General features: G+C 44.9%; 1 protein-coding gene across 7 annotated transcripts in view; it reads right to left on the reverse strand.

Moving 5' to 3' along the window:
* LOC118004095 (tripartite motif-containing protein 34-like) overlaps window positions 1-8,087 on the reverse strand; it is a 19,071-nt gene extending 10,984 nt beyond the window's left edge. The window contains exons 1-4 of one of the 7 annotated variants that reach the window (XM_034995259.1): window positions 7,949-8,087; window positions 4,007-4,105; window positions 1,676-2,164; window positions 737-832 (exon numbers count right to left, since the gene is read on the reverse strand). In XM_034995259.1, coding sequence (XP_034851150.1) covers window positions 737-832; window positions 1,676-1,867 — 288 coding nt within the window. In that variant the 5' untranslated portion in view covers window positions 1,868-2,164; window positions 4,007-4,105; window positions 7,949-8,087. The other 6 variants (XM_034995257.1, XM_034995256.1, XM_034995258.1 and 3 more) reach the window with 6 other exon arrangements.
* Between the last annotated feature and the right edge of the window lie 3,020 nt (window positions 8,088-11,107).

The following is an 11,107-nucleotide window of genomic DNA, read 5'->3' on the forward strand; positions in this document are numbered from 1 at the left end:
AAGATTTTATTTATTTATTTGACAGAGAGAGACACAGCGAGAGAGGGAACACCAGCAGGCGGAGTGGGAGAGGGAGAAGCAGGCTTCCTGCCGAGCAGGAAGCCCGATGCGGGGCTCGATCCCAGGACCCTGGGACCATGACCTGAGCCAAAGGCAGACACTTAACGACTGAGCCACCCAGGCGCCCCAAAAAGAAATATTTTTTCACTGAGTTCTAACCAAGAGGGAAATGGAGCACGGGGGCAATTTTTGGGAAAGCTGGGTATTTTTCCTACTATTTTCCCTTTAGTAAACAGGCCTCAGACTGTCTTATCTAGGCCAACCCTGGGATGAAATGTAAAACCTAAGTGAGGTTTAGGTTGTAGATGGCTGTATTGGACACTCACACCTCCCTGCATTACCACACTTCCAAGTTTGAACCTTGGGGAAAATCTTGGTCCTTTGCCCAGTGTCTTTCATTGGAGGTGTCAGAGTCTCATTGGAAAAGAGGAATGGAAGACAGAATTTTCCATCCTTCCTCACTGAAGAGTCTGTCTTTATTCTCAATTCCAAATACCTGTGTGTCCACTCTCCAGCCTTCAATGTAACAGAGACAGGACAAAGAGGAGAACTAATCAAATGGCTTCTGGACGCATTCTGTGTCAGGGAACAAAGAGGAAGGGGCTTCCTTGTGATTTGGACTGAAGGTCCTGCCAAGATTCCTGTGTCAAAAATCCCTTAGAAAGTCTCTTCCTACCTTCCAGGAAGTCCTCTCTTCTCTGATGTCAGCTTCCAACTTCTCAGCTTTCTGCTGCTCCTTCCTTAGCCTCTCCAGAGCTGCCTGAAGCTTCTCCTGTGAAAGAGAAGTCACATCAGATGACTCACATCAGATGACTCACATCAGGACTCATCAACAATCTCCGAACTTTTGCAGCAAAGAATAAATGGGGAAGAAATCAGGCTGATCCCTGAAGAGACCAGTTTACAGAAATTGTGATTAGAATCTATGATACAGGAGAAAACCTAAGGAGAATACATCCTTTGTTCCTGGGTGTCACCATCCCTCACCAAGAGTAGCCTAATTCTCTCTTTTCATAGAGGATTGATTCTGCAGTCCCAAGAAAAATCCTATACTCTTACTGACACTCTTTCCACATCCAATCCACAATGTTGAAGAGCAACCATCCTGCTGAGGGGAACAATGAGAGCCAAGCTCTCCACTCATATAACAAAAGGGAAAAAAAAAAAAAGGAAAACCTCTCACTCTTGGCCAAGAGTCTAGGCTCTAGACTCTAGGCTCATTCCCCCCCATTTTTAGGATTTCTTTATTTGAGAGAGAGTGGGGGGAAGGGGCAGAGGAAGAGAGAAAGGGGAAGCAGATTCCCCATTGAGCCTGGAGCCCCATGTGGGGCTGGATCTCATGACCCTGAGATCACAAGCCAAGCTGAAACCAAGAGTCGGAGGCTTAACTGACTGAGCCATACAGGCACCCCAAGGCTCATTCTTTATGTAAGTGGAAAGAATACACAGAAATGTCCGTCAGGCATTGGAAGCTGAGCATAGTGTAAGAGACATACATGAAAAGAGATTACAGGGCTCAGTACCATGGTGCCAAGCCGTGTACAGAAGGATGGAAAGGTGAGATTTCCCACCAAGTACCATCTTCCTCCTTTTCTCCCTCCATCCTGGGCCCTACCTGACATTCCTTGACTACTTCCTCCACGAGGTATGTGTGGTGACCACGGTGCTCCTGAGACCGCTCACAAAGCCAACAAATGACCTTCCTATCCTCCTTACAGAAGAGCAGGAGTTTCTCTTCATGGTGCACACAGAGGTTTCTCTTCAGCTCCTTCTCTGGGTTCAACTTGAACTCTCTGATTCTCTCCATTATGTTGACCAGATGCTGATCAGGACCTAGGTTTCCAAGTGAGTATCTGATACCACACACAGGACAGCTGCTTTCCTCTCCTGGGCTGATCTCTGACTCCTTGGTGTCCACAGTGATGCAGGCTTGACAGAAGCTGTGGCCACAGTCTAGAGTCAGGGATTCTGTCAAAAGCTTCAGGCAGATGGAACAGGACACCTCATCTTGTATGTTCAGGATTTTTAAAGCCTTAGTACATCTCCCCTGGCTTCTTCCTGTCCTAACTCCTGGAGCTCTTCTTGCTTAAATGTTCCTGGATGGCTGGGCAGATTGAAAGGGGATGAGGTAAGAATGGCAGGAGTAAAAAGGATTTTAATTGTACAGATATTAAGGATTGGTCAAAACTGAAATGTTGAAGGACAAAAAAGAAGAGAGAGAAAAAAAAAACAGAAATAAAATTCAGTGGCCTGGGTAAACTGCTAATGCCTCAGGCTTCCACATTTGCTCTTCTTTAAGCCTGGAATGATCCACCCCTGGATATTTGCATGACTTCCTCTTATACTGCATCCAACTCTCTCCTTAAATATCATTTCATCAGAAGGACCCAATGATTACTTTATCTATAACACAATTACCAATATATCATTCACTACACATTAGTCATCCTTTTCTTATTATCACTATATAATATACTATATCTTTTCCTTAAATATCCTACTCCTAAAATACAATCCACACATAGATTAGGCACTTTGTTTTTATTCATTCCTGTATCCCTAGTGCTAGAATGCACAGGAACACAACCTTTGATGAATATATAAAGAACCTCCTCATTTCTCCATAGGTGATTAGACCTCTTTTTTATCAGCATTTCATCTTTTTGTTCCATTAATTATCTGTTCTCCAATAGGTAAACGTTGGGACCACAGATACAGTTTCAACATAAGAAATGCTTACCTCCACATATACCTGTCCCATACAGAACCCTTCCATTCTCTCATATTCACTCCCAGAGACACTCACAGAAACAAATGCCACAGTAGGGAAGGAATTTTACCACTAAGAATTGTAGAACTAGTTACAATTTATAAATCACTTTGACCTATTTATTCTTTATACAAAAGTTCTTGGGAAATAGAGTACTTTATTGAAGTGTGTAAATTGAATGAAGTAACTTATAAAGATTATTTCATTCAGTAAGTTGAATTAGGGTGAATACAGTGTCCACAGGATCCTTTTTCAGAGGTCTGGTAGGTGTGATAAACACTACCACCCAGGGGTCCCTGTTTTGGAGGAACTAATAATTTGCCAAATAGGAGAATATCAAAGATATCCCCCTTGAATAAGTAAGGATTGAACTAAAAGTTGTAAGAAGGGATATGGAATGAGAAAGAGTAAAAATATATTTTAGAGAGAAGAGGTCACATATATGAATGCCCTGTTGATGGAAGACACAACATCTTCTACAGATCTTAAAATACCCGTATGGCTGGTACGCAGAGAGCTGCTAGGCTTTTGGCATTAATAGGCCAGCAGGGACCAAAAATGTGACACTTCCTAAATGATGTAAAAGAGACAGCCTCTCTCCAAAGAGCAGGGATCAGTGTTGGGAGTTTGTAGGACAGGCTGCTGGAGGGAATGAGAAACAGACGAGGCTGAGAGAGAGGGTAAGATAAAAGGGACAGGATTGGGAGTTAGGTTGGATGTACGGGAACAAAGGGTCATCATCAGGCTTAAGTCCTTTCTTCCCATAAAAAGGACATGGATATTACCGTCTCCTAGCACTCTGTTTTATTTTTATTATTTTCGGTAAGCACAGACCTCCGCTTCCACAAGTGGGTTGTGACTCGTGTAATGAAATATTTGCCAGTAGGGTGCTAGAAGCTATGTTCATGGCTCTTACAAGGTAATCAGTCCACCGGCCCAAGACTTACCTAAGCTGTGTTAGTTTCATACATACCACGTGGTCTTGTTCTCTTACAAACGGCCAGATGAAGGAGATAACGTCCCTCCTATACCACTGTATGGACCCTCCCTGGGAGCTCACGTGAGGCAGCCGTGCTGCTGTGTGGCATCTCCTGTCCTGTAGGCCCCAGCTAAGCTACGTGAACCTGACTGGTTTCTGTCCTGCTAAGTCACATGAGTAGGAATGACAAACCAAACCTAAAATTATTCCTGGTGGTCAGTCAGAAGTCATATCACAGGGTGGCAGCACGGAGATGCTGCTGATCCTCAGAACCCGGACTCATTATGGACAAGGAACTGTGAGGCAAAAAAAAAAAAAAAAAAAAGGAAGATCTAGTAGATATTAATCATGATACTTGTTTTAAATGATTGAACTCTATCCCCCACATGGACATCGCCTTGTGAATGTGACCTTGTTTGGAAATAAGGTCTTTGCAGATGTAATCAAGTTAAGATGAGATAACACTGGAATAGGTGGGCTCTCAATCCAATGACCAGTGTCCTTTAAGAAGAGGAGAGGGTGCACCACATACAGGGGAGAAGGCCATGTGGCAATGGTAGCAGAGACTGGAGCAGTGCAGCAACCAGGCAAGGCATGCCAAGGACTGCTGGAAACCACCAGAAGCTAGGAGAGAAACATGGAACAGACTCTCCCTCGGTACCTCCGGAAGAAACCAATTCTGCCAACACCTTGACTTTGGACTTCTGGCCTCCTGAACTGTGGGAGAATAAATTCCTGTGGTTTTAAGCCATAATTGATTATAAAACCTTAGGAAAGTAACACAGTTGAAAAGGTCCGATGAAGAAAGAACTGAGGTTCGTAACAAACTATAATCTTCCCTTTGCTCTAAAAAGAGAAAATAGGGGCATGATGAAAGCTGTATGGAGATAAATTTAGGTCTAGAAATATGCTCACTTCTCCAATCATCCATTAAGTGAACCTGGTGAAAGATAAAGCTGAATGTGGGCTGATCAATGTGATCTAGCCAATGGTACGGATACTGAAAATTGTCCTATGGTCAGATCAGGCTTTAATGACTGGCAAGACCAGGGGTTTATAGGACATGATAATATCCACCCCTGCTCACAACTGAAGCTATAAGCCAACCATAGGCATGGGGTTCTCTGTTATCTTTCATTCTATTCAGTATCCAACCAATGCTGAGAAACATCTCAAGTCTATGGGGAAGTGGACCATGCATCCTATTATGGGGTTATAAACCTCATGTTCACAGTGGGGCTACAAGAAGTTGATGTTAAAGCAGTTGCCACCACACTGGCCACAGAAGGGGGAAGGTACAAAGGAGGCAGAGTCCCCACACATGGGCAGTGACCCCACCAATGCCCAAGATTGACCTGAGAGCCCAGCAGTGATCAGGAAGGTAGGAAGGGAATACAAGTAGTATCTGCCTGATGGGAGTCCCAGGTCAACTGGCGGCCACAAATATCCTACACTTGAGTTTTCTCCTAACATCAGGACTCCTGAAAATGCAACTCTATGCCTCTCTGCAGGTCACATAGTAAAATAAAAGTGTCTCCAGGAAGTGGCATGCAGGGAAGGATATTCTTTGAAGTTTTAGACAGCATTCTAGACATTTCTCTTGGTTTCCTGGGCCAGGAACTGCCCCTGGGGAAGTCGGACCTGTTTTTGACATGGAGAGACCTGGGGAAATCAGAAATATTGCAATGCTCCCTCCCCATAACTCTATATTGAGAGTTCCTGCTTCAGCAACTCCTTAGAATCCAGGGCTAAATCTGTGCCTGCCCCCCCCCCAAAAAAAAACACCCCATTCATGACCCTCTCTCCAAGAGCTCTAGCTCTCTGGTAAATATGTTTCTAGAAAGTAATATTTTTAAAAAGTCATTTTAAAGAAAGTCATTTTGTAACATAGGACCACTTTTATTAAATTGCTCCTGGTCTCATTAGTTCATCAGAAGACACTGAGTGTTTTCTTCAAATTAGTCCCAACCATTTCCACTGCCATCCCCCTGGCAGGAGCCACCTGCGTCTCCTGCGTGGATTCTGGGTAATGGTTCTCCCTGAAACTATCACTGCCCTTTCTCAGTGTCCTGCCATCGCCGTTCTCACGTCGCTGACTAGAGTGCTCCTCAGAGCAGACACCAGTCCCGTCACCCTTGTGCTCAAATACACGTCGTCCAGCGTGAGCTGGTCGTCATCACCACCAGTCAGGCTACATGACACATTCCTCCTCCCTGCCTACTCCGCCCCAGCCCACACTGGCCTCTTTCCAATCCGGGAGGAAACCCATGCTAAAGCCTTTGAATCCCTCACATTCTTAAGATTCTACTCAAATATCTCCTCACAAGGAGGCCTTCAGGAAAACTATTTAACAGTTGCAAGGCCTTTACCAGGTCACTACATTTGACACTTAAAAACTGTTACCTCATGCTATTAGTCACCTTCTTGTATACATATCAATTATTTGTTTGTTTACAATCTCTCCCCAACTCAACTGTAAGCTCTTCTATGTATTTAACATTTACTCCATGTTGAATGCATATTCATTGCACTTTTTTTTTACACCAGCAGCTTTAGTTCCAATGAATCAACTGTTTAAATAAATAAATAAATCTATTTCATCCTATGGGTTTGGGCCTTGTTTTGGATCCTGGGGGAAAATCAGTATCGGGGCAGAAATGGACCCCCCCCCCCCAGGAAGACAGGAACAGCGACTTCTGAGAAGTAGGCGTACAGGATATCCTGTACATGTGTCAGAAGGTATGTAACAAACCCATCAATGTGAAAACTGCTCAAAAGTGAGCTTCAGATGGGACATCATCACTGTCAGTCATGGAGCAAATGTCTTAGCAAGACCACTGGATCTCTGGGCTCCTTCATTTTTTTTTTTTTAAGATTTTTATTTATTTATTTAACAGATAGAGAGACAGCGAGAGAGGGAACACAAGCAGGGGGAGTGAGAAGCAGGCTTCTTGCTGAGCAGGGAGCCCAATGCGGGACTCGATCCCAGGACCCTGGGATCGTGACCTGAGCCAAAGGCAGACGCTTAACTGAGTGAGCCACCCCGGTGCCCCTGTATATGAGCTTTTATTTATTTATTTATTTATTTTTAAGATTTTATTTATTTATTTGACAGAGAGAGACACAGCGAGAGAGGGAACACAAGCAGGGGGAGTGGCAGAGGGAGAAGCAGGCTCCCCGCTGAGCTGGGAGTCCGATGAGGAACTGGATCCCAGGACCCTGGGATCATGACCTGAGCCTAAGGCAGACGCTTAGTGACTGAGCCACCCAGGCGCCCCCTCTGGACTCCCTCTGAGCAATAATCAGCTCTGGTTAATTAGCTCTGAACAAAGAAAAATAGTAAGGAATTGAGATAACCATGCAAAGGTGTGTCTACAGAGGAGGAATGATGGAGAAAGAGCCCTAAGGCAGGTGGGGATGCTGATGTCAGCGGGCTCCTGGAAGCAAGAGGACAGGGGCCTATGCAGGGAAGTGCAAAGAGACCCCTGAGACTGGCACTCGGAAGGACACAGGGTGAAAGGGGGCCATGGAGGCAGGTGGCAGGCACATCACCTTGCAGGCCAGCGGGAGAGGAAGGCCAGAGACGGCCCCTCGGTTGGTTCCCCGGGGGAGGAATGAGAGAATCAGCTTCAATATGAGCCCGGCCATGACCCCCAAACTCCATTCTGTCTTGTGCTCCACCCTAGGAGCCTGGGCTTTCAACCTCTGGAACATAGGGACCTCTTCTGCCAGCTTTTCTTCAAGCAGGTAGAGGTGGGCAGAAGAGAAGATACTTCCTGTTCAACTTTGAGAAAGAGAGAGTGAGAGAGGGAAAGGATTCCAGTTCTCCTCAGCGATCTCGCTGAGGCAATTCAAACTCTAGAACAGTAAGGGGATGAGGATGGACGCAGCCTGGAGAAAGAAGGGCCCCTCCAGGAAAGGAACAATGCTCCCCACCTCTTGGGCGCTCCTTTCTCTCCAGGCCACCCGTCTCCAGAATCAAGGCTGCCGTCTGTCTGCACTCAGAGCAGGAAGTCTGCAAACTGACTTTTCTTCTCTTCAGAGCACGTCTGGGCCACACACTAAACTCACATACCTTCCTGTCATACCTTCCTTCTGGCGTCTTCCACCCTCTGCCCCCCACTAACTTCCCCACGCACCTTGAGGCCCCAGCAGAGAAGTCTTGGCTCCTGATTTAAGTGGTGAAGAAAAGCCAGGGCAGGCTAGGTCAGCATTTCCTCACCAAACAGGCGCTGGGTCGGCCAGAAGCCACTCCTCCTGAGCAGATGGCTGGGAAGTGAAAGTGAAATCTTCAGGGCTGGCAGGAAGATGAAAGGGGAAGGAGCTTCTGGGCCCAATGGGCAGCGGTCCTATAGGGCCACTGGAAGAGAAATGCTTCAACTCAGTGCTTCGAAAGGGGGGGTGGGGGGAGGGAGGGCTTGCCCCAAGGGACTTTTGGCAAAGTCTGAGGACAGATTTGGTTGTCCAACCTGGGGGATGCCACTGCCATCTAGTGGGTAGAGGCCAGGGGTATGGCTAACCACTCTGCCGTGCACAGGACAGCTCCCACAGCAAAGAAGGATCCAGTCCAAAATGTCCAGAGTGCTGAGGTTGAGAGGCTGTTTTAACCCTCTCTGCTTCCTGGGCCAACTAGTCACCGAGAGTCTCCTCCCATCTTATGGTTGTGCACAGGCCGTCAGTTCAGCCTACCAATTTGAATTATCCCCTCAGATCCCACCTTCCATTTGCCCCCAAAGAACACACCACCACCTCCTAGGAAATAGCCAGGAGTTGGGCAGACGAGGGATGGAGGGTGCTGGAAGAGTTGGCTACAAAAGACCAGGACAACTTTTTGGAGTATGATTTTCTAAATCCTATTTGTGCAGTAGTCACACAGATGTAAAACTTCAGCTTTTTAAGTCAGGTGTACAATATAGTGATTGAATACTTCCATATATCACCCGGTGCTCATCACAAGTGCCCTCCTTAATCCCCATCACCTATTTCACCCATTCCCCCCGCCACCTCCCCTCTGTTTGCCCCCCCGTTTTTTTCTTTGCTCATTTGTTTTGCTTCTTAAATTCCACGTGAGTGAAATCATACAGTATTTGTCTTTCTCTGACTGACTTATTTTGCTTACCATAATACTCTCCAGCTCCATCTGCATCATTGCAAATGGCAAGATTTTATTATTTTTATGGCTGAATAATATTCCGTTGTAGATATATACTACCTCTTCTTTATCCATTCATCAATTGATGGACACTTCATAATTTGGCTATTGTAAATAATGTCGCTGTAAACATAGGAGCATATGTATCCCTTTGAATTAGCATTTTTGTATTCTTTGGGTAAATATCCAATAATGAGATTCCTTGATCATAGGGTAGTTCTATTTTTAACTTTTTGAGGAAACTCCATATTGTTTTCCAGAGTGACTGCACCAGTTTGCATTCCCACCAACAATGCACAAGTGTTCCTTTTTCTCCACATCCTCACCAACATCTGTTGTTTCTTGTTGATTTTAGCCATTCTGACAGGTGTGAGGTGATATCTCATTGTAGTTGTGATTTGCATTTCCTTGACAGTAGGTGATGATGAACATCTTTTCATGCGTCTTTTGGCCATTTGTAGGTCTTCTTTGGAGAAATGCCCACTCATGTCTCCTGCCCATTTTTTAGTTGGATATCTGTTTTTTGGGTGTTGAGTTTTATAAGTTCTTTACAGATTTTGGGTAGTGACCCTTCATCAGATATGTCATTTGCAAATATCTTCTCCCATTCCCTATGCCTTTTAGTTTTGTTGATTGTTTCCTTCTCTGTGCAGAAGCTTTTTATTTTGATGTAGTCTCTCCAAGTGATTCTTATGTGAGTCTGAGGTTGAGAACCAATGGCCTCAAGTGGTGAATTGGGCCTTTGGGGCCTTGGGACAGAAAGGACTGCTTTGAAATTGAGATAACCTTGACACCACATCTGATAGGAAGTCATCTTGAACAGGAGTGTTCCTATCAGAAGTCACCACCCTTTCTGGGCACAGGATGATCTCAGCACATTGTGCCTCCATGAAGAGCACATGAGGAAAATAAATTGATGGATTAATTTTCTGTTTGTATTCATCAAGGAAATCCTAGTCTCCTGGGCTCCTTAAGAGCACATTACATAAAAAGTGCCACTTCTGGAATTGCTTTCCAAGGTACCATTGTTCTTTCTGCCCTCCCTCATCATCTGACTCGTGTTTGGGGCCCAAGGATAAGCCCCAAGCAGAAAGACAATTAAAAAATAGTTTGAGGGACGCCTCGGTGGCTCAGTCGGTTAAGAGGCTGCCTTCAGCTCAGGGCGTGATCCCAGGGCCGTGGGATCAAATCCCGCATCAGGCTCCCTGCTAAGCAGGGAGCCTGCTTCTCCCTCTGCCTGCCACTCCCCCTGCTTGTGCTCGCTCTCTCTCACAAATAAATAAAATTTAAAAAATCTTTAAAAAAATTGTTTGAAATTTTAACAACTTTCCCATAAAAATATCTGTATCTATTACATTTAGATTTTTGCTATGACCACTTTTAAGGAGTCAATAATTACCCATTTAGGCTTGTTTATCCTTAATTCAATATTGGTAATTTACATCATTCAGATAACAAATCATTAGACAGATTTGTTAGTTTAGGTGTGTAAATCATTAGTTTAGGTGTGTGAATTACCTCAGCACTGTCCATCATTTCTGTGTGAATAACATCCAATTTTCATCACTAATTTTATACACTTGGGTTTTTTTCCCTCTATTTTTCTTAAAACCTGATTTCTCTATGAATTCAACAGGCTTGCAAGCATGCTATGACTTTGCCATATTTTTACTATTTCCCTAACCATCTACCAACATGTAATATATTAAAGATAGAACAAGATGGCATTTTTGGAAACTCCTTTTAGGGTATCAAGAATTTCTCTGGCATGTCACTGTCAGCTGAGCTATGCTTCCAGAAGACAGGAATGGCCTGGATGGAAGGATAAGCAAGTTCGGTGTATTCAGGAATCTGCACATAGTTCCATGGGACTGTACTTGGAGCTCTAGGTAAACAGAAGAAAGGCCACAAGAGGGGGACAAGTGTCAACATCATCAAGACTCATTTACACAGGCAGGGAGAGAGCTAGGGAGTTATCTGGAGGAGGATGTCAACCACTGCAAACATACCAGGGCAGGAGTAAAGTGTCAGTTTTCCCAGATCCCCTGACTTAACCCCCATTATCCCCATGGGACCCACACTCTCCCCTGGCAGGGCCTAGCTGGGCTCTCTGCTCTGCGAGCCTTCACTTGTAGAAGTAACTCGG

This window comes from Mirounga leonina, unplaced genomic scaffold (assembly GCF_011800145.1).
Source record: "Mirounga leonina isolate KUSES-001 unplaced genomic scaffold, KU_Mleo_1.0 Mir_92, whole genome shotgun sequence".
Taxonomy (NCBI): Eukaryota; Metazoa; Chordata; class Mammalia; order Carnivora; family Phocidae; genus Mirounga; species Mirounga leonina.